This window comes from Lepidochelys kempii, chromosome 1 (genome assembly GCF_965140265.1).
Source record: "Lepidochelys kempii isolate rLepKem1 chromosome 1, rLepKem1.hap2, whole genome shotgun sequence".
In the NCBI taxonomy this organism is placed as follows: domain Eukaryota; kingdom Metazoa; phylum Chordata; order Testudines; family Cheloniidae; genus Lepidochelys; species Lepidochelys kempii.
Genome location: NC_133256.1, coordinates 60,854,779 through 60,879,428, shown reverse-complemented (window position 1 = coordinate 60,879,428; position 24,650 = coordinate 60,854,779). Strand labels below are relative to the sequence as shown.

The 24,650-nt window shown below is 41.2% G+C and overlaps 1 protein-coding gene across 19 annotated transcripts in view; it reads right to left on the bottom strand.

Annotated features, from left to right (window-relative positions):
• ENOX1 (ecto-NOX disulfide-thiol exchanger 1) overlaps positions 1-24,650 on the bottom strand; it is a 503,910-nt gene that overhangs the window by 26,120 nt on the left and 453,140 nt on the right. For 17 of the 19 annotated variants that reach the window (XR_012159112.1, XM_073345396.1, XM_073345365.1 and 14 more), the window contains 3 exons: positions 23,589-23,773; positions 10,104-10,211; positions 5,675-5,731 (listed from right to left, as the gene is read on the bottom strand). Coding sequence is in view for 17 of the 19 variants with exons in the window: in XM_073345396.1 (XP_073201497.1) it covers positions 5,675-5,731; positions 10,104-10,211; positions 23,589-23,773 (350 nt within the window). In the remaining 2 variants the exon portion in view is untranslated. Of the gene's footprint in view, positions 1-5,674; positions 5,732-7,860; positions 7,976-10,103; positions 10,212-23,279; positions 23,414-23,588; positions 23,774-24,650 lie in introns of those variants that run through there. The other 2 variants (XR_012159113.1, XM_073345386.1) reach the window with 2 other exon arrangements.

Sequence of the window (24,650 nt, the reverse complement as noted above, 5' to 3'; positions counted from 1 at the left end):
AGTGCAGAAATAGAAGGAGAAAAATAAAGGAAGAAATAAAGGAATCAACAGTAGTGAACGAAGGTTCATCAAACATGAAAACTCCCCCAATAATGGCTACAAGCATCCAAAGGGAAAAATACATCCCTACTTAATTCCATTGGTTCTCTGTCTGAAGAGAAAACCACAGACTATTGTGTCCAAGTTTCTAGAGATGCTAACCAAAGATACAGAGAAAGCAGAATAAGATAGGCTTTGCTATTTGTTCAGGCAATGAAAATAGAAAAAGAGGATAGAAATTCAGATGTAATCACTCTAACCTTCTGAGATGTCTGTATTTAGCACACTATTTAAACTTTGTTTAGAAAGCAATAACACTTAACAGAGTCCTTAGGTGAAATCCTTGCCCAACTGAGGTCAATGGAAGTGTAAAGGATTATACAACGGGAGGCCAAAACCAAGCTAACCAAAACCACCCAAAGTCCCCTTTTACAAGGCCTCCAAACCAACCTTGGCCAGCAGAGTTTCCCGGTCTCTCATTGCTTTAGGAAGCAGGCAGGCTTTCTCCATTTCCCATAGGTATCAAGTCAGGGGAGGAGCAGCTTAACCAAGTTCAAGTGCCTTGAATCAGAGCAATCAAACTTATAGCCAGAAAACAAAGCCTCTATGAAGCAGATCAGGCTAATGCCCTGGAGCCTGAGGGTCCTGCAACCCATAGCCACAAGTGTGGCTTCTGGTCCCTTTTCTCTCGCTCAGCTTCTTTTTCCCGCTTATATAGCCCAGTTCCAGGGTGGGGCAGGGCACTCCTTGACTGAACTCAGGTTGCTTGGCTGTAAGTGCTAGACTGTCCCTTAAAGGGGTATTACACCCCACCATAGGGAGTTTTGCCATTGACTTCAATGGGGCTAGAATTTCATCCCTTAAGTACATTGTGGACATTCAAAAATTCTTTAACTAGCGTCAGTCTCACAGTGGTTGTCTGATAGGATTGATGCCCCAGCTTCCCGATGTAATTTAATGGACTGTCCCAGGAAGACTGTGTCATTACCTTGACATCCGGTACCCTAAGTATGCTGAGTTTTGCAGTGCACAGAAGGACGATGTTGATCAAAACACAGCACACGTTTTACGCAGCAAGAGACTCTACAGCAAGCCAGATACAATTGAGGAATAAATACTGTACATTGATGTTTCGCATCTCACAGCATGTGTTTTGTGGTTTCTCTTCATAAACCATTTAGTAACCCCTCCGCCCCACTTCAGAAAGAAGAAGTGCTTTTTTCAAGATGAGGCTAGTCTGGTCACGGGAGACCAGGATCATGCTGGACAAAGGATGAAATCTGAAATTATAGTTGTACATTTATTTAGGGTTTTCTCTTCAATTAAGAGGATGATCTGAATTATATATCACTGTGTCCAACGATGATGGGGAAATTAACAAGTTGCTCTATGCACTGAGCAGCATTAAGAACAATGGACAATCACGCCTAAGCCCCCAGAAATGAGTTTTACGTCAGAACACTTCTGTCAGCCCAGAATATGGGAGTGCTGAGGTTACTATTAAGCTTAGGTCTCCCTCAGGGCCAGGACTTTTGCTCCAGGCACAACATGCACTTTATGTCAGGGTTTTCCTGCTACAGAATGCACCACAAGCAAAAATGACACATTCAATGGATTAAAAACCACTTCAAATCATGTGAAATGTGACCAGATGTAACAAACATGTACCTGACAAGCCATTCGTGAAATGGCCTCATGACTGTCTGCAGAGTCCTGCACATGAGTTATTCTTGCACTGCCCTGGAATAATTAATGCAGCTGATGCACACAAAAATCTATTCTTTCTTTTTAGCTTTGCTTGTGAGTTGTAGTAGCAGTGGGTCTAACATTACCCTTGCCCAGCCTTTTAAGTAACTGTGTGGAATGCCTTTGCCAAAAACAAGACACCCCTCTCCCCAAGATCTGCCAATTTTGTGCCTGTCAGGAGTTGGGCACATTTAATCAGCAGTGTGTTTCTATTTTACAACTGGTAGGATGTTCCGACCACCAATAAGTGTGCAGCCCAGCCCAGAATACGGCCACGTATACGCAATACATGTTGTCTATACTCTCTTTGGCTACCAAAAATGTTCTAATTTTTATTTCAAGAAACAATAAGATAATGTAAAATACCTACGATATTATGGCCAACGCCACTAGTGGAAAAGGTTCCTTAGGACACAGGAAAATTATTTTTAAAAACTGTAATAGCAATACAGAGAGGACACTCTTGGAGTACAACACTGCAATATACATGCAGTGATCTTCATAAAATTTGCCACTGTCCTTTTCAAAAATCTGTTTTTTTACTACTACAGTACAAGGTACAGGTAGCCCAAAATATGTTCTAGGGTAAAAGGTCATATATACTATTTGGAACACAGACATTTTCATGTTTGCTTGCCAATACCTTCCAATCTGGTCCTGAATGTCAGGGTATTTCATTTGCTAAATTCAACTTGTCAACTGTATCGAATATGTACTAATCCTATTATATGCATCACAGTCCGCTAATAACCATGTAGGAGCCATTACATCTTTTCCTCTTTGATCAGTCCAGATTTAGATGCTGGCCAAGGGCAAGAACCACAAACTCTATTTGTAATTAGCTTTGGATGCATTTTGGAGGAGAAGCACATTAGTATTAAATATTCAGTGTAAACAACATTAATCATTTTTAGGGATTCTGGTTTGGGGATTTTATTAATTTCATTGTTGAGGGTTTATTTTTAGCAATTTTTGAGTTCTACATAGATGTTAAAAATTGTTTTTTTGGGAACTTTCCTCTGTGCATATACTGTAATGAGGAATGTGTATTATATACATTAGTTGTAAATACAGTTATAAGTAATCTCTCTGTTTCAAATAGTCCTATGTTAAAATGCACTAGGGAATGATTAGTGTGCATGAGCAAGATCTACCTAGACCAATTAATGTGTAACGTGTGCTTTAGAAATCACATCTCATAGCCCGCATTACTGCTCCATGTAGACAAGCCCTTAGGTACAAAAAAAAAAAAAACATTTCCAGGGTTTTCTGATGTTTACTGGACAAACACTGATTTAATTTTTATTTGTGTCAGGGTTGTTTTCTCTATGTTTATTGGTTAAAAGCTAAAATTGGAAGCCTAGTCATATTGTACTCTTTAAAGGGTTCTCAGTTCCTGTCCATCAACCATGTCCATTTCTGCAGCAAATAAATTTTCACTCTTTCTCTATTAGGTATCAAAATAAATTTATCTATTGCCATTTATATTTATGTTCCTGAATCTCTCTCTTATCCTAAGATGGAACAATTTTCTGAATTTGTGGATTGACAAGTGCAGTTGTCTAGTTTCCTTCTCCACCATTATTTTAGGAATGGCAGTGACTTCTTCCCTTAGGCGTTGGATCCTGGGACTGGCGCTGCACAGAGGAGGACCTTTGTGTTCATATAGATCCAACTTCAAGAGGGAGATCCTTGGGATGTAAATATTCACAATGCACCTCTTTACCCATCGATGCCCATTCACTGTCAGGTGCACATGGACATCAAGCAGAGAGAGAGAAGCAGAGCTGGCTGGAAAATGGAATTTCCCTTCTGAGGGGAATGCTGATATTTTGAAATATCCTTTCATCCCAAATCAGAACAAAAAGTCAAAATTTCAAAATTTACTTCGAACAAAAATTCTGAAATTACCTTGTCAACTGGGTGACTTGGGCCCTTTAAGAAGGAACAGGTCCAGTCCACCTGTGTCTCATTAGCAGCCTCTGGATAGGGCCAGATAGTGGGCAGCTGGTCCTGATAAAGAGCCAGAGTGGAACAGGAAACAGAGAGAGGAACCCATGGCAGAGATTGCAGAGAGCAGGAGGCTCCTGCAAGAGACCTTCCTTGACCACGGGGAAGGGTTTGAGCCTGGAAGCCATAGTCATAGGGCTGAAGACTAAGCAGACTCTAGGGGAGTAGATCAAATCTCCAGGCACGTAGTGCTGAGAATGGCCTGCTAAAGTCGGGAAGAGCTGCAGAGAACAGAATTCAATGGAAATGGCAGGGAGAGAAGCCTGACAACAGAGTTTTGTTTTCAGTTTTATGACAGTAAGTTAGACCCTGGGAGAAGGGACACTGTTGGACCAGAGGTCTGCGTGGAGTTTATTAAGGACGCCTGAAGAGGAGAAACTGAGGCAAAGTGCTGGAGAGGAAGACCAGGCCACAGGGGTGCATGGGAGGTGGCTTCCCTGGTAACAAACCTTATTTAAATGTTTCATTTTGATGTTGTCAATTTGACTTTTGTTATATTATAATTAATATACAAGTCAAAACATTTTGACTATATTATACATAAGCTGACAAAAAACATTTTGATAATTTCCTGTAGAATTAAAATTAAATATATATGTTCCTGTAAAACATTTTGATTTTGTCAAATCAGTTTCCAACAGAAAAGTGTTCCATCAGAAAATTTTTTGACCCGCCCTTGTGTGAAAGCAACAGTGTTCAGGGCAACAGAAGTGACAATTTCAAGATTGTTAGCAAGCTAATGTAGTTCTTCCACATGAAAGCAAATTCTTCCAGGCTGCACAGATGCTGTGTGCAAACAGGAATTTTTGCTTTGTTGGCACACTGGAACAGTACTTAATGGTTTCTGTGCAGTGCTAGATTCTCAGAGCACCTATTGACCTCACTGCAGAATCAGACCATAATGAACAAGGTTCAAAGAACATTAAAAAAAGGAAGAAAAACACTTCTTCATTTAAATGTTATTTACTACATTTAGGGTCCGGGTCAGGTTTAATATAATTTTTAAAAACAAAATAGGTTTCCTACCTGTGCTACTACTCTCGATTATTAACACAAAAATGATTAAAAAAATAAATTACTTTTCAGTATTTAAGCTGTGAGCATTTTGCTCAGCTAGGACAAAGATATTCAGTTTCACCTGTTTCAAGTCTATTAATTTCATTTTCAGATTTTTACACAAAAGCAAATGGTGCAAAGTTTGGATTACAGGCAAGAGATTGGATCCTTCTTTAACCCACCCTACCCCTTGCCATTTTTCTAAGGACCTTTTTCCACTGGAATAATAAAGAGATAATGGAAGCTTTTCTATTGGTCTTGGATTTTATAAAATATGACCTGACAGAATGGCAGGGAGCAAAAGTCTGGTAGGGTTGGGGGAAAGGATTAGATTGGGGGCAAGGAACCTTGCGAGATTGGGACTGGAGGGGGGCACAGGAAGAGAGAAATTGTGATTGGTTGGAAAAAGGGATTGGGACTGGTACCTGGGGTGGGGAGGCTGGGACTGGTTCAGGAAGAATTCTGGGATTGGATGCCTGTGGGAGACTAGTGCTGGGAGCTGGTGAGAAAAATGGGGCGGGGGAGGGGAGAGAAGGGAAGAGCACTGGGCACCAGGACACTAAGGCAAAATATTATTCTTACAAAAATTGCCGTGGTACTGTTAACATCCATGGAGAGCAGGCAGAACCTTAGCTGTTAACATTTCATCCAAATAACCCCACAACGTACATTTTACAGAACTCAGTTTAACTACCTTGAAATGAAACTTGCTGGGATTTGAACTTGTAGCTGCAGGAAAAGTAGGCATTTTAAACCTGAGCTCTTAAACCAGTAAGCCATTCCATAACCTTTAATAATAGAATGTAAATAGAGCTGTACCTACATTTGCCTGAGATTCGTCATGGCCGTTGATCTCTGCTAACTCCTTGGCACTTTTTAACTGCAAAGTATAAAGAAAGAAACAAAACAAAAAAACAACAAAAACAAAACAAAATTAAAAAACCCAAAACCACACAAAGCACATTACTTGAGTATTTCACACAGTTATCTTTGATTTATTTGAAGTAGCATTTTATAAAGCTTCCAATGAGAAAAACAGATGGAGCATATAATTCTAATGAGTTTTTGCTCAAGCCATTTTGAAACCAACATATTTAAGGCTTGATAAGTTTAGGCAGGGGGGAGTAAGGAAAATAATAAGACTGGATCATTATTTTTTAAATAATAAGATTAGAAAACAGTTTCAAGGCATAAAAAGTGTACAAAATTGGCTCTCAGGAAGAATAAATGATTTCATTTCCCATTCTTGTTGCTATTAATTTAAGCTTTGCAATGTTTGCAAGTTGCCACTAGCTAAATAGTGTTGGCTTATGATTACTTTTGAATGATACATTCTGAGTTGTTTAAAATGTCAGAGTGCTCCTGTATATTGCTTTCTTGAGGAAGTACACAGATAACTGACATGGCTCCTGAGTATGATGGAGGAGGAAGAGATATGGAACTCATTTATTTAGTTATCGGGAGGAAGAACTGGAAAGATACTGCCAATTTCACTACAGGTGATCTGAAGCAAAACTTTTTTTTTCTTAAAGTAAATGAGATTTTTAATGGAAATTCAGGATTACTTCAGGGGAGATTATAAAATAATCACTATCCGAAGATTTAAGAAATTACCTAATGACGTTTTGGGCCAAATTTTCAAAGATATCTGCACATCCAATCTACAGATGAACCCACACAGACAGGTATGTGCCACCGCAACCTTCACATGCTTGCATGAACTGGGGATTTAAGATGAGCATGCAGAACAAAGCGCATTTGCACTTAGGTGTGTATACCTTTAAAAAAAAATGTATGCCTTTATTCTAACCTATTCAAAATGAGAGTGGGGGAGTAAACAGCTCTTTCTGCTGTTTCAACCTGTTTTTACTAAGGAAGTAGCAGTTGTTATAAGAGTTATCTTTTCTGCCTAACACAAATGGTTTATTGTGTGAGAACAACCCTATAATTCTCGTAAAAATGGACACCAATATGCTTGAATCAGAACAGCTGCTATTTATAATTAGAGCAGTCCAATGCATTCCATATGAATGCGCCACCACTTCCATGAAATGATAAGCAACCAGGGCCAGTCTTAGGGAAAAACGGCACCCTGGGTGAACTTGCATTTTGGAACACCTTGCCCCCGCTGCCTCCCCATCCATCCTCCACATTGCCCCTGGTCCCCCACAGCTTCCCTGGACTCCCCACCCACCCTGGCCTCTGATGCCTCCGTGGACTCCCCAGCCATCCCCCCCCATCACTCCTGGCCCCTGCTGCCTACACCAGAGCCCCCTCATTCCCCCCCATCGCCCTTGGCTCCCTCTGCCTCTCCATCCCCCACACGTGTAAGAGGTCAGAAGAGCAGGCTCTTGTCTGAAAGGGAGCTCAGCATGTTGTTTAAGATAACCTGCTCATTGCTCAAAATAAAAAGGGCAAGGGAGGTTAGCTAATTTCATATGTTTATTTACCTTCACCCCCGCCTTCTTCAGGTTCACCAAGTGCAGCCACCCTACAATCACTGGCTATTACCTGTGTGATGCGCAGCATGTATTCTACTGCTGACTTCAGATTCACCACTGAACCACACTCTCACTCTGCTAGAGATTGGAATCTGTCTCTAGGTAAATATGTATACTAGACTTTTCCCCCAAAAAACTTTCCACCCCATGACCACCATGGGTAAGTTTCATAGATGGTAACTCTAGTGTAGCCACAGCATTGGCAGTTGTGGCCATTTTCACCTCTGTGCCATCTGTTCTGAGCAAGGTTAGACAGCACAGAGGATAAAATGCTGATGCCTTGTCTATACTAGAACTCCCATCATTGCACTGCAGGTAGCGATAGTGGAAAACGTTAAGGAAAAACGCCTAGGTGCAGACACACCAAGAGTAATATCCCTTTTTTCCAATATTGTTTTTTTGTTCAAGATTGAATTATATTCTTATCTTATATCCTAAATGGCATAAAATAGTAACAGAAACCCTGGAAAAACATACAATATTGAAAAAAAAACAGGAGCTGCCCTACCCCAAAGGCAGGCTCTGTTGCTGTTCAATGGCAAATGTGGTTACCAGCAAAGAGCATGCTGATGCACTGCACTGAACTGGAGCCACCAATTGCCAAGGGGCTACCCTTCATGAATCTGAAAGGAAAGCAGAAGGGTTACAACCTTAGCCGTGCACTGAGATGTCCATGGGTTTTTTTGGGAGTGGGGCATTTCTTCTACAGGATTATTCACATTCTACAGGTAATCCATGTGTAAAAATATACAGAATCTTTAAGAGTACAATCAAAGCTCAGCTGGATCAAAATTTTGCACTAAGAACCTTGGTTTCTGTGGCACTTCAGTGCAACAGGCTGGAAATTCTGCCTCAGCTTTAAATTAACTTTTAAAAATAGCGGGTTTTGCTGAAAGTAATACAAAAATTTATAATACAATACAAGTGCACAGTCAACCTATGGAACTCCTTGCCTGAGGAGGTTGTGAAGGCTAGGACTATAACAGGGTTTAAAAGAAAACTGGGTAAATTCATGGAGGTTAAGTCCATTAATGGCTATTAGCCAGGATGGGTAAAGAATGGTGTCCCTAGCCTCTGTTTGTCAGAGGGTGGAGATGGATGGCAGGAGAGAGATCAGTTGATCATTACCTGTTAGGTTCACTCCCTCTGGGCACCTGGCATTGGCCACTGTCGGTAGACAGGCTACTGGGCTGGATGGACCTTTGGTCTGACCCAGTATGGCCATTCTTATGTTCTTAATCAATCCAGTAGCCCCTGTGCTTTTATTTTGATGTTAAATGTTCACATTTATTTGACTCTGCCCATGATTTTCAATATTCAGCATGTCACAGATATTTGCAATGAAAACACGTAGTTGCACTATGGTGGTTGTCAGATTGTAAGATCTTCCCGTATGTTTTATAACATTTTGAGTGCTATAATAAAAATTTTTTTAAAGAGTATTTTATAACGCTGTTGTTTGAATACTACTAACATATGTTAAAATTGTAGCCCTAAAATACCCTATATTTATGTTTCGTATATACTATATAGATCCTGCATGTCCCTTAGCCCATTTCTCATCTGAAGTTTTAGGTGCCAAAAAAGTTGTAATCAAATCCATTCTTCCTTATACCCTTTTGTCTAAGATGGCATTACATCAGTTCACATTTAGAAAGTTATCTTTGCAACCGTAAGCGCTAGAAATATCTTTTTAAGTGAAAACTTTATTTTGCAGAATCTGGATTGTCAGATTGTAAAGTATATTTGTGCCAAATGCATCTGACGACACACGTCCAATGTGCATAACTATAAAAACATACAAACATTCAAAAATTCAGAAGGATTTTTTAAAATTATGAAAACCATAGACTTTTTGAATCCTTGCCATCTAAACAATTTACATTCTACACTTCTGATTTTTTCCCCTAAGTTACATTAATCAATCAAAAAAGCAATCCACTGCCTACTTCAGCTAAGAACTATGGAGTTGTGACTACTGTCTCCACAATCAAGTTGTCGACACACAACATGTATTTGTATACTCTGTGTGTGTGGACAACACAGTATTTCATCTCCAGTACCACGCATACGGGCACAGATCTTCCCTTTGCAGTGAAACAATCCATCTTACCGTGCGCATTAGACAATATTTTCAAATACACTTATCAATGTCATACAGCACTTCAATATCAATGAAAGCAAAAAATGAAATGATCAGATTTGCAGAGGATATAAAAGGTTTGCTTCTCACCACAGTTAGATAAGTGCACTGATGCACTGGGGATTTTTTTTTTATGTCATCATGATTCAGTCCTTTGTATACATGTGTCTGCATGAATAATACAGGAGATGCTAAACTCATTTCCCCCACTACTAGTCTTAAAAGAAATGGCTGGCTTTTTTTGAAATATGTTTGCTTTGCTGGTATATTGAACTCTCCCAAAATTCATTTGTCTTCAGATAGAAAACATTCACACATCACTGGTATCAGTGTGGAGGAACATAACAGAAAATGTTATACAAAATGTGAGATTAAATATCTGATATTGCAAAACTGACAAGAGTTCAATTTCACTTTCAATTTCAGTTCCCCCAAACAATACTACCAATTAACTTCAACTAACCTTTGTAAATGCTCATTAGATCACACACAGGTCATATATTAATCACATTGACGTCAATGGCCAAACTTTCACTGATTTCAAAGGTGTAGGATCAGGCCCCCTGGTGTAGTCCTAAATAAGGATTATGCTCAATGAAAGCACTCACCTGCTCCTGAAGAACTTTAAGCCTGGCTTGTGTATGTGTTTGTTCTTCTTTTGCTTGCTCCAGTTCGGATTTTTTGTTATTTAATTCTTCCTGTATACTCAGCAATTGCTGGGTAGGTGAAAAGAGTGATTAGCACCATCAGAATCTGAGCAATCTTAAATATTGTAAATCCTCACTGCAAGCAACATTTTTCAAGTTATTTCTATATTTATTATTGTTACTAAGTCTGTTGTGTCTAAGTTGAACAAGATGTAAATTACTTCCATCTGCATTTCCTTCCACAGCAGTACTACACAAGGAATGCATTTGAAAATGTGCGGTTAAAGTATTTGTTACACTAAAGCACAAACACTTGGTAGAGTATATCATCCACAGAAGGACTGTCACATCCATCTGAACAACAACCTTATTTGTAGAAGTATATGCTGTGGTTTTAACAATACTAGGGTAAACACTACAGTGCATGCATAATTCACAAGCACAGCCCTTTACTCTAATTAGTCACTGGCCCAAAGCCATTTCATTCAACACAAAGCAATATTCTGGAAAGCATTTGCACTTAGTTGCCAAAAAGACTAAACATTTATTTTCTTCTCATGCTATGATGGTGATGTGTTATTAGATCAGCAAGACGGATGTCCTACAATCAATGTATCAGCCAAGAAAACTGCTGATATGATCTGTCAAAACACAAAACGATGACCAAAAGATTATTTTTATGCAGAGAATTTCTGAAATGTAGAGACTTTAAGGGCTTGGCTCCCCTCATCTTATCCAGTTATAAGTCATGAACAGCCATTGGGACTTGCCAGGAACTGGTCACTAGATTCAACTAATTCTGAAACTGGTTATGTATTTCGGAAAAGAGAGGACAAGTACTAGACCCTGCTGAAGAGCAGGAAAATACAATCAAGAGATTACAAACTGGTTTAGTATCTCTCCCTTTAGTAATCAAGCAAGGAAAATTTATTTGCTGTGCAAACATGGTACGTTGATTACTATTTTTTAAAAAGGTGGGTAAGTGAACAATTGCATTAGTAGCAAGAAACTTCAGTTATTGGTGTTATACATAGTAAACATTTAAGGCTTAATTTACCCAGGTGCTTAGTACCGATAACTCTTGGACTTCAGCTGATGCTGTGGGTGTTTAGCAGGCCCTTTTAGTGCATAAATTTTATATCATGTAGTTAGCAGTATTAAGCATCAAAGTTTCTTCTTCAATGCTATGTGAAGCCTGCTTTTAGAGATGTGTGGAAATGTCTGAAGCATCAAGGCTTGAGTAGCGATTGATACAGAATTTCTGATGTGGATGACTACCAGCTGGATGGATTAATTCAATGTTTTAAAGGTCTCTAACACTGCCATTACACACACACACACACACACACACACACACACACACACCATTTTCCAATTAATTGTGCTCAATTTCCAGGGTGATTCAGAAAATCCAGAGCATCGCATTCCATCAGACAATGTATAGCCACATGAAGCCAAACAAATAATCATTTATGAACTGGAATGTCCCATTTAGTAACATGCTAAATAGCTTACCCGTTTATACAAATTGGGCCACAACACATATCTAAACTGATTGACAAAATGTGCACATCAAGTGGAAGCAAATATCAAAAATGGTTTCAGTCCCACTGGTTCCTGGGCTAGACAGTCTACATAAACTTCTTCCTATGAACACTGCCAGACTTTTTAACCTCCAGTGGCATTGCTGTGTCACCACAGCTAGATGGAAGTAAATTTTAATAAATCACCTTTTTATATTTCAGATTAACAGCCGTGTTAGTCTGTATTCGCAAAAAGAAAAGGAGTACTTGTGGCACCTTAGAGACTAATCAATTTATTTGAGCATAAGCTTTCGTGAGGTGCCACAAGTACTCCTTTTCTTTTTATATTTGTGACTTCAATCCAAACTATAGCTAGGTTGCTTTAGTGCAGTGGTCCCCAAACTGTGGGTCACGTCCCCCTAGTGGGGCATGGAGGAATGTTCAAAGGGACATGGTGGGGCTCAGACCAGCCCCCATGGGTGGTGGTGATGGTGGTGAGGGAGTGCCATCCGGCCCCGCTCTTCCCCCAGCTCAGCTCCAGCCCCATCTCCCAGCCGCAGCTGCTGCCCTGGCTCCAGCTGTGACTCGACGGCCGGCTCCCAGCCCCCACTCTCACCCCTCAGCCCCCGTTTCTGGCCCCTGGCCCAGCCACGACTCCACTCCCGGCCAGGGCGGGATATGGACACATTCCATTACTGGGAAGCAGGGAGCCCGAGAGGAAAAGTTTGGACACCACAGCTTTAGTGGCTTCTCACTCCTAGGTTCTTTTGAAGCCTTGAAGCTATATATGTTTTAAGAATTATGAGCAGAAAATGCAGCTGGATCTGCTGTGTGGTCTGAGGCAGCTAATAAAGGTAGTGTAAACTTGATGCGGTGAGAACATGGAAAAGGTGAGCACCTAGTCAATCTGTACATCACTGTTATTAAATATACACATTCATTACAGCTACTTGGGAATTTTCTGTTGGAACATTTTTCTGTCAGAAAATGCCGATTCATTACAATTGACATGTTCTGCAGGGGCGTGTCAAAATTCCAATGAAAATCTGGCAGGTTTCTGACAGAGCCCTTCCTGCCAGCTTACCCACCCCTCTCGCTCCATCCTGCGAGTTGCTGGGGAGCCAGGACTTCCTGACTTCTCAGTAGCCTGCTTTGTGGACTGAGTGGCACCTGAGAGCCTAGAAGCCTTGGGAGCCCCAGCTTCCAGGCTTCTCGGTAGCTTGGTTCTCTGCCTGGCTGGCTTCCTGGGCTGCTTTCCTGGAAGATTTGTGGGTTGCCATCTTGTGAAGAATTGTCAGATTTCTTTTTCTTTTCTCTACAGAAAAAGAAATGTTCAAAATCTCAGAATTTTTCACAGAAAAATCTCACAAATTTTTCCGCCTGCCTGGGCCTGAGCGCGAAGCTGCTGCCTGCTTCTCAACCCTTCCAGGCTTCCCACGCAAACAGCTGATTTGCTGGAAACTGGGGCGGGGGCGGGGGGGAGAGGAGAGAAGCAGAGCGGGGCGGCGCGTTCAGGGGAGGGGGCAGAGGTGGAGGGGAGGTGAGCTGGGGCTAAGCGCGGGGCGGGGAGCTGCCGGTGGGTGCTCTGCACCCACCAAATTTTCCCCGTGGGTGCTCCAGCCCCGGAGCACCCACGGAGTTGGTGCCTAAGGTGCCACTTTTGGCCGGCTGTTAAATTTAGAAGCCCTTTTAGAACCAGTTGTCCCTCATGGGACAACCTCGTGGGACAACCAGTTCTTAAAGGGCTTCTAAATTTAACAACTGGTTCCAGTGAACCAGTGCGAACCGGCTCCAGCTCACAACTGGGCACCGGGGTCCAGGAGGGACTCGGGGCCCAGCGGCAAGCGGGACACCAGCCTGTAGAAGGCTGGAAACGCTAATTCCCTGGACGACCATCAGGAGGTGCCGCAGGGGTGAGTCCCACCCCACTACAGAGCCCTTTACTAAATATTTGTTCCCCATGTAGCTGCTCACAGACTATAATCAAGTGCTTTTAGCACAGCCACCAAAGTGCTCGCTCATTTGTTCAACTATCAACTCCCTCCGACCACTTTATCTACAGTGTGAACATTTACTGAAGAGGACCCAGTTTTCCATAACTTTAATACAGCTCCTGCATTCTCTTCAATCAGCAATTCTGCAATTTTTTCAGTGAAAGTGGTCAGCCTTTTACGGACAAGATCTATTTGTTCTAAATCCATGACATGTATTGCTCATGGCTCTGTTATACCTTAGATGTTTGCAGAGGTTTATCCTCTACGAGTCACTGGTTTGAAAGCTGCACAGGTCTACACTGAACAAAAATAATCATCCACAGATGGAGGGGCAGCAATAGCTCAGTGGTTTGAGCATTGGCCTGCTAAACCGAGGGTTGTGAGCTGAATCCTTGAGGGGGCCATTTAGGGATCTGGGGCAAAAATAAGGGACAGTACTTGGTCTGGTCCTGTTTTGAGTAGGGGGTTGGACTAGATGACCTCCTGAGGTCCCTTCCAACCCTGATATTCTATGATTTGGTAATCTATGAAAGATGAACTTCTGGAATAGGTCCAGGTCATCTGAGGAGCTCTTGCCTCCAGCCAGTCTGCTCTCCAGGAGCCAAAGACTAGAGGTCCAGTCTGATACTAACTGTATTGTGTTTTCCCTTTTTAAGCTCCTCCCTCCAAGTCTGACCTCTCTCACAGCTGGGGTTGGACGGGGCCAACTGAGCCCACATAAACTCATTAATCCTGTGTGTCCCAATGTGAGATTTGTATACCACCATCACAAGGAGTTTGCTTACATTACCACTGACTCTCCTGTATCTGCTTTATACATAATTAGAAATTTTCAATCTCCAGGGCTATTAATCTCAAATCATTCATGAGGACTAAAATAGCTGTTATCAAAGCAAACAGGCATATTATAAAAGGTAGCTTTTTTTTTTAAAACACATTCCCTATCTCCAATGCAGGCCTACCTCTTGGTGCATATTACTGTACTATATGCTGTCCTGCTGCCACCAGTAAAGTTCAGTATCACCCAGACTGCACAGATCTCAAAAGTGCAGACAGAAAATTACCATCCTAAACCAATCTTCTCTTTTCATGAAACATTAAATATAGAAGGCATTCTAGAAGCCAGCTGAATTACTCAGGCTGTGTGCAATGTGGTGCCAGCCTGGCTAGAAATGCTAACATCCATACAAAACAGAATACCCCCCAAACATATAAAAATCCCCAAAGGAAAAGCAATAGCTTTCTGTTTATGATCATCACATAGCCACTGAATACTTCCCCAAGACCTGCATTTACCAAAAGAAATGCTGTGTGTATAAATTTAATATATATTACATACATGCATATACACATATGTGCATAAGTAGACACCCCACCCCCGAAGAACAACGGACAAACCTTCCCTAGTGAACAGCTCCACCATGAAAACATTGTTTATAACCAGCTATCTAAATAGCCCAACAAGCACATTCTAGAAATAGACCATAAGACCTTAGGTCATATTTCAGACTGCAAGGTTTTTAGGATATTAAAAAAGAACCCCAGCAATTCCAATATATTTAGCTGTTATACCATGCTTCTACTGTTGCTCTTTTGGTCACAATTTTGTTTAGTGCTGCTGGAAATGAAGCACAAAATGATCATAATAATTTAACTTTACTAAAAAGTAAAGTACATTACACTTGCTGTAATGAACATCTCTGAGGAAGTAGCCAAGTTTGTTATAACAAGGTATTCATTACAGCATACCTTGTCCACTCAGTTACCTGGGAGGGGATATGAGATCTCCTCCCAGCCTCTGGAATGGCTGTGGCATATCCACTGAGGAGGATTTGCAGCACACCAGTTAAATTAGACTACCAGACATCAGAGGGTGACAGTTTTCAGTCACTAACAACATAGGGCCTGATCTAGCAACCTTTGCTCATGCATGAATGGAACTATTTCCCCTGGGGCAGACTTGAATCAGAGACCTAGTGGTGGAAGTCTCCCTATCTCATTATGAATTCCATTAGCCATCCAGGCTAGCAATTCCTTTTTTTAAAAGCAAAACCCAGTCAAGTCAATCAAAACTTTATTCTACACAAATAAAGAGAATTTAAAATCTTCAAAATGGAAAAGGACAAAAATCAGCAAGGGTAAATGTGTTTCAAGCTCCTTTGAGGCTTTTTACAAACAATGGAAGAAAAGAAGAATGTAACCATTTCTTGGCAGAATTCTCGTTAGGTTAAAGAAAAAAATGAAGCAGAATGAAGGAACACACACACACACACACACACTTTGCAGCCATCAAACCCATTAGCTCTATGGATTAGTTACAATATTAAGTTTGTACACTACTAAATCAGGATTTCATATCATAAATGGCCAGTGCACGGCAGCCTTGAACAATGGGAGTGCAACTTCCCAGCTGAGCAAATATGCATTAGTAACAAGACACTGATGAGACCAGACAAATCACCAAGGAAACAAGAAAATGTGAAAGACAAGTCAAAGGAGCTGGCAGCACGTGCTTTAGAAATGAGTTATAAATGAAGCTAGCCACACTGCAGCATTTATATTAACATACGACCAGGCCTAATATGAGACTGGACAAATTAAAAAGGTAATTAATGAATTTTTAAAAATTACAGTGAAGGGAAATGCAGCATATCAGTTAGGCGAAGGGTATGGCACTTACCTCTCTTGTTCCCCAGGCCTGCCCACTTTACAGAATACATTAGGATCTCACTATCTGGGAGGCTGATGGGATTTGTAATGGAAGAAGGATCTAAATCCTGACCTGGCGGACGGGCACTGTGCTGATTAAGAGCCCTGTGCATTTGCTGCTACTGGCTCCAGCTGGCCAGGGCTCCACCCTGAGCAGTGAACCTGGCTGGTCTTGTAACCAGGAACAAAGTGCACACTCACCTGGTAGCAGCATGAATGTTAATCAATTGTTCTTTATTTGGGGTGGGACAAGCATGCCCCCATAGGTAAAGGCATTAGGCAGGCTTACCTCTTGGTGCATATTACTGTACTATATGCCGTCCTGCTGCCACCTTGAGTGTGAAGTCTCAATGCTGCACAGCAGAGGGCAGGGCTGAGCCCAAGACAGGCAGACACATATAGAATGAGACATTCATCAGGCTTCAATTTTATACATTTGTTTTGTACTTAGAAGGGATGACAATTTCATTCTATAAAAGTAGAGCACTGAATGGTACAAGTATGTCTATTTCTCCATGTGACCACAAATTGCATGAAACCACTTCTTCATAACCATAGCATCCTCATATTTAACAAACCCACTTAGATTTTAGATTTTCTTTTTCTTTTTCAAAGAGAAATATTTGATTGATCTTTAAAGCAAAGTTAAAAAAAAAACTTACACATTGAGGCTAGAGAAACTACATAGATTAACAGAAAGCCTTGAAGTTGGTCTAGATAAAAATTACTGGTCTACTGTAAAAAGAAAAGGAGTACTTGTGGCACCTTAGAGACTAACAAATTTATTTGAGCATAAGTTTTCAGGAGCTACAGCTCTATAAGGTGCCACAAGTACTCCTTTTCTTTTTGCAGATACAGACTAACACAGCTGCTACTCTGAAAACTGGTCTACTCTACTTTGCAAAGGTTCATGTTTTGAGCTGACTCAAATTTGCCATGAATTTCAATTTTACCATTCATCTTTAAAGAAATAAGTATTCACCACTAAGGCTGGGATTTTCAAAAGTGCTCAGCGCTAGCCTAACTTTGCTTCCATTGACTTCATGGGAGCAGAATTAGGCCAACATCAAATGCTTTTGAAAATTCCACGCTAAAGCTAAGAGTAATATAACCAGCGGGAGAAGTCTAGTGTTTAAGGATTTCCTGCAAGAGGGCTAGACTATAATCTTCATGTAGACATCAGTCAGTGTGCTTTCTACTAGGATGTCTACCTTAGGCTTTTTTTCCCCTAAAATTTCATACCGCTGCTGTTACCACTTCAGCTCCATCACTGGTGGCAGCTGTCGGGGTACAAAGGCAGTTCAACCATGTATAATCTCAGAACAGATCTAGATGACCTGGTAGTTAAAACCTCAGTGGGGCCTTATTTACACTAAGACTTCCATTGCTGCTACCACTTGTGGAGCTGAACTCGTGATAGCTACGGGAGGAAATTTTAGGGGGAAATGCCCGCAGTAAACAATGCCTTAGGTAGGGGTTGCCACATTTGGAGGAAAACTCCAGTCTCCCATTCTGAGATAAACTAAATCATTGTCATGTAAACCTATTGGTGCACTTTATTAATTATTATTTAAGTATGAACAGCAGCAGGTAGGTATTTGATGGCAAGCCTAATGGGATGTGAAATTCAAAGCGTAAAGGAAAGAGTGCTTAAGCATCCTTTGGCCTGACCTACACCTAAAACTTAGGTTGACCTGCAGAAGAGAAGAATGAGGGGGGATTTGATAGCTGCTTTCAACTACCTGAAAGGGGGTTCCAAAGAGGATGGCTCTAGACTGTTCTCAATGGTAGCAGATGACAGAACGAGGAGTAATGGTCTCAAGTTGCAGTGGGGGAGGTTTAGATTGGATATTAGGAAAAACTTTTTCACTAAGAGGGTGGTGAAACACTGGAATGCGTTACCTAGGGAGGTGGTAGAATCTCCTTCCTTAGAGGTTTTTAAGGTCAGGCTTGACAAAGCCCTGGCTGGGATGATTTAACTGGGAATTGGTCCTGCTTTGAGCAGGGGGTTGGACTAGATGACCTTCTGGGGTCCCTTCCAACCCTGATATTCTATGATTCTATGATTCTATGACCTAGCGATGTCACTCAAGGCTGTGAAAAATTTCACACACTGTGCGATGCAGTTAGGTGGCTCTAACACCCACTGTATATGTAGCTAGGTTGACAGAAGAAATGTTCCATTGACCTAGCGACTTCCTTCTGAGAGGGTGAATTTACTACAGTGACGGAAAAACCCCTTCTGTTGTTGTAGTAAGTACAGTATCTACACTACAGTGGCATAGCTGCAGTGCTGCATCTGTACAGATGTCATGCTTGTAGAACAGACATACTGTTACTGAGCCACTTCCTCCCCCTTCCCAGAAACAGGGCTACTTGTTTTCAGAATTCAAATGTCATTCAGTAATGCCAGGTTCTTGCTACTGCTGTTGCTCTTTGTAAATTTATAGATCAAATTAAGATTCATACTCTGGAAAGCAACAAAAATACTTTCAACTTAATCACTCTAGTATATTTATTCAGCAGGTAAAAAGTGAATATAAGGGTGATATTTTTTCCTCTCATTTACTCTCCTCTCTAATACTGCATTTTCAGAAGAAACAGGTTAATCTTGAGCATGTGTATGCTGGGCGACATGTTGAGTAAATGTTTGGTGAGTACGGAGTGGAAGGATGAAATAGAATAAATAAGCCCTTCTGTAGTTAGGATATACTAATGAATATAACCCACAACGAGCCCCATCCACCTGACTATGCTATGAATCTTAGCATTCATCTGCTGCCGGAACATTCACGCTTAAGGATGAATGGGTTGTTATAGTGGTCATGACAGCCCTGGATTTTGTGATTTTCAGGCTTTTACAAAAGTATCTGTGACTTTTGGCATTTAGGAAAGTTTGCTTGTGAGTGAATGGAATGGATGTGATAGGAAAATCTTCTTTGAGACCTTGAGACCTGTAGCGCTAAACACTGATTGAGGTTCATGGGAGTTTAGACAGTAGATCAGCCACAAGGAAGAAGTAAAGAAAAAGGTCCCACATAGATCCATCCTACAAGTTACTGAACTCCCTGTGAAGAAATATGCTCTCAGCCCTCGCCCACTGAAGTCAATGGGATCATGCTGATACACGATTTGCCCACCACCTCTATGTAAAAGATAATGTTTTTCATTCCAACTATGACAGAGTCTGGCTTACGTAATTTAATTCTCAGAGGGCAACATCTAGCAGAATAGTGAGGACTTTTCAAAAGTGCTCAGCATTGGCCTAACATGGCTCCCATTAAAGTGAATGGTCAAACTCCAATGCACTCCAGCAAAGTTAGGTGAATGCTGAGTGCTTTTGAAAATCTCACCAATGGTTATTACTATTTGCTAAATAATGATGGCATCCTTTATGATATTTGAAATGCAGATAATGACATGGTCCATAATCAACCAATTTACAGAGTAGGGCCTAGTTCCTCTAAAGTATTTAGGTATCTAACTTCCATTGATTTCATATGAATATCTTTGAGGAAGAGCCTGAAACCTGACAAGTGTTGGGCACCTCCAGCTCCCAGTGACTTCAGTGGGAGATGCAGGATGCTCAGCAAAACAACGCAAAGGCCATGACAACTAGAGGACAGTTCTGTCTAAGACCTGGGTTCAAACTGGCCATTTGTTATCACAGAACTTGCACTGTATGAATTGTTTGCATTGTAAATAGCAGAACAAAGGTTCTTTTGCAGGCTAATCCTTTCCCTCTTAATATTTTTAACAATGTTTTTGTGACATTTCCTTTGTTCAGTATGACTTTTCTGTGACTCTTCCTAAAGATGGCCAAGTCAAATCCTCGCTCCTGTTCTTCATAAGTCTCAACTGAAATAATGTTACCAAGGTAGTGTGAGGACACAGCAAAAGGTCCACACAATAGTATAGTCTACAGGCCAATACTGTTAATACTCTGATAAATAATTCTCTAAGGAATTCATAAAGTCACCTGGTATGCATTAAAAATTAATCAAAATGAACTTCAGCATCGCTCAGAATATATGTCATCTATAATCTCTATATGGTAAAAATCCATGTCCTGTTGTCTGGGCATTTTCAGTCATTTCACACTAGGGAGGCAAGATTCAAATATACTTAGCATTGAGTGATTAACATTAGATCCTAAAGTATCTAACCTGTTCCCCCAAAACGACACTGGAATTACATTCTGAAAGCAAAATCTCTCTGATCACAGAGTTTCCTTACATTGATTCCAGCGGTGAGATGCTCAAATACAGAGCAATTTGAAAAGGTATATATTTTGTATGTGTGTCCCCGTATAGCAGTGGTTCCCAAACTTGGAACGCCGCTTGTGCAGGGAAGCCCCTGGTGGGCCCGGCCGGTTTGTTTACCTGCCATGTCTGCAGGTTCAGCCAATCATGGCTCCCACTTCCTGCGGTTTGCTGTGCCAGGCCAATGGGGGCTGCGGGAAGTGGCGCGGGCCGAGGGACATACTGGCCACCAAACAAGCAGTGTCCCAAGTTTGGGAACCACTGCTATATAGAAATACATGGAAGCTAACACCACCTATACAGAAGTGACAAGTTAATTCAATTTCCATCTTCAAATCAGGTACAGTGTACCTCATTTGTTACCATGGATACAAGACATTATTTCCATTTGTTTGAGACCTCATAGTGGGTATGAAATTAAATGGTGACACAAATTCATGGAGGAAGTTAACTCAAAAACACATAACTTCAATGCCTGAGCTGCTATTACACATTTTTCGACAACATAAATTGCTAGATTGCTATGACTGCCTATATGGTATACTTCATGAGCAAATATCTATGTGATTTTGCTGATAATGCTTTTGAGCAACAGAAGTGGTGAGAGAAGAGAAAATAATCACTCATTTCATCAGTCCTGTAAGTGTGCAAAAGAAACCTGAAAAATCACCAGATAATTGGAGTGCATTAAAAATACATCAGTGTTGCATTATTTGCTACTGTTTGGCACCAAGTCTGTGCACAGAAAATTCCTTGACGCTCAAAATGCATCCATTTTCTCAGCCAGACCTGCTCTTCAACTGCAGCTCAAATCAATTATTCTTTAGTTTTCGAAGTGAGAGGGAGGAAGGGGTTTGCGGTTGCAGGGGAGTGGGTGTGAATGGAAAGGAAGGATGAGGAACTGTTTTTTTTAATGTGTAGGTAGGGCTCAGGAACTCGGTGGAAACCAGTTCATCTTGTCTTAAATTAAATATAATATATACACAACAAGATAAAAGGGAATGAGAGAGGTCTTCTTGTTAAACCATTACCAGCCAAGACCTGGATGTGTGTTTAATATTTCATATAGAGCCTGATTTTCATAGGTGCTGTACACATGCTGTGCTGATGGATTTCAATTGAAGCTGTCAATCTTCAGTATTTCCGAAAACCAAACTCAGATTTCATAGGTTCTACCTAAATGAGAGGCCTATTTCTAAATATTCCTGGATGAATCACAGGAAAAGTGTAAATGTCGTGGCGTGTCACAAGTGCTACTAACAACCCAAACACATCTACTCAAACCCATTACAATCATCCGCAAAAGTGACCCAACCCAGCTCCATTCAGCTGTTGAACCTGCTAACAACTTCCCAACAAGACTCCTCATCTCTGCAATCCTCAGCATATCCTCAAATTGGCTTAACTACAGCCCCTTTTCCAACTTCTTGAACCTTTTGTAATCCTCCCCCATAGGAAGTTGGTTGGCTTGATCCCAGATGTCAAACTAGCAAAAATTCAAAAACTCACAGCAAAATGTCAAGGATTTAAAAAACCACGGAGGATGGGAAACTACAGTTGGTGTGACACAGATAGATAGTGGATAATAAACGGTGGGTTTTCTCTTAACACGCTTGGTTAACAATATTGGTATCTGGCTGAAGTTTCAATCCTAATTCAATTAAAATTCCAGGGCCTGATTCTCTTTTGCCCTTGCAACACAGGTGACAATCTAAACCAGTGGCTAGTGAGTGTAAAAACACGACCACTTTGGTTTGGTAGCATTTTATACACATTTGTACTGGTGTGAATGGCTACACAAAGTGCAAGGCAACAGAGGACAGACACTAAGGCTCAGATTTAGCAAAGCATGTGTTCAGGTGCTTAACTTTAATGAAGTCAGCAATACTTAAGCGTGTGCTTAAGTAAGGATGAGATTATTCATATGCTTAAAGCGTGTGCTTAGGTGCTTTGAGGCCTAAGGCACTTTAGCATCATATTTGAAGAGCAACTAATGCCTAATTTGTTAGTTCTCATATATTTTATTAAGAAATTACTCACTTAGGCCACAAATTCTCCCAATGTTGTAAAAGAAAGATGAGGGATCTGGGTGTTCATGTACAGATCTGTACTGAAGCTCACTCCTGGTCAGAAGGCAGAAGTCTGGGACCCCACAATGACTACTAACTGCAATGTCACAGAGAGGGGATTTATGACTTCCAATGATAATAACAGAAGTGGGAGCTGATTAACTGTTTGGAAACAGAAGGATCCTTAGAAATAAAGGGTCAATCTATGGCTTTAAGTCACTGGCCACAGTAGAAGGAAAGTGGAGGTGTACTACACCAGCAGCAGCTTCTGGCGACATTATGTTTGACTCAGTCACAATGGGCCAGGTCCTCAGCTAGTGTAAATCAATCTAGCGCCACTGACTTCAGTGGTGGTATGTCAATTTATACTTGCTGAGGAGATGGACAAGTGTCTTTAGAAGTGTCATGGGAGCACAGGCCACAGCAGCCCTTGGTACAGCCTTTGCAGTGGTACTGTGTGTTCTCTCCCCTCGCGCACTGCACAGCTCTGATGCTGTTTAAGGCTGCTGGCGCTATGACCCATACCTGACCTGCGGCCTTTGGGGCACTGGCCATGCTAGGTTGGAAAAGGCTTCTTAAACCTGCTGTTTTCTTGCAGAGCTAGGCCAACCCACGCTGCAATCGCACGTCAGACTGCAGTGTAGACATCCCCTTTGTCAGCAGGTCTTTAATCCCTGTGGCCTGATGCTGCCGTCTGTATACACCCAAAACAGCCTGCAGAAATCAACAGGCATTTGAGTATGCAAAGAAATCATGGTCAGGCCCCTTACCATCTTAAAAAAACTGATTTTAGCACTGCAGAAATTTGCAGTGATTTTTTTCCTAACAAAAAATACCCCTTTTGCATATACATTATTGGGAAAAGGCATTAAAAATTGACTCATGTTACCTGCTGCATGCCTTGCATAGTCTGCTGCAGAAATTGCAACTGTTGGTCCTTTGTGAGACTTTCTTCTGTCCTAAAGAGTTGTCCTTTCTCTTGTTTTAGAAGCTCCACCTCATTTCTGTAAGCATCCAGCTGCCATCGGAGGCTGTCATTCTCTTCCTTCAGTGCATAAGCTTGGGCTGTTAGAGCTATGAGAAAATGAACATTCAAAAAAAAATCCAATATGATGACTTATTTGCTGGCAGATAACATAGGGCATTGTTCAGACAAAAGGGGATGCAGCATAAATCTATACAAGGTAAACACTCGACTCTTAAGTTTGGTCTAGAGAAATTAAACTGGTGAAAGCCTTAAGAATATTTGTAGAACATTTTGGGTATGTTTACACAGCACACTAAGCCCAAGCTCTGACTCAGGTTCATGCCCAAGCGCCCCTTCCATCCATACAGAAATGAGGCTGACTCGGGTCAGGAAACCCTCTTGACTGGGGCCTACGGACCCTGCAGGGTGGAGGGTCAGAGCCTGAGTCCCTCTGTGATGTGGGTCAGAGCCCAGGCACTTCGTAGTGTGGATGCAGCTCGAGTCTGAGTCGCCACTCTCGGGTCTGAAGAGTCCAGCACACACAAGAACTTCTCAAATGGTCTGCTAATAGTTTACAAAGAGTCTAATAGTTCGTTAGAAATAGCAGGACTAATAAACTGTCACAGCTTCATAGGTTCAATTTCAACTGGTTTGGTGCAAGAGTGAACACAGACAAGCTGAAATGGTTCAACTAGTCCTCCCTATTAATGCCCCACAGTACACTAAGGGCTTGTCTACAGGGGGACACTCAGGAAAGTTCATCCAAATTAAAGTGAGTTAGTTAAATTGCATTTAACTCCTGTGTGGAAAACTCTTATTCAGAATCAAAATGTCCTAAATTTGATTTATCTTAATTCACTTTCCTGAGCATTTCTGTTTAGTCAAGCCCTAAGTGGCCTTGTGACATTTTCCAGGATGCACTACTTCTAGGAGCTAGCTGTGAATTGTTAGACAAAAGGAATTGCAAATGAAATTGTTTAGGAC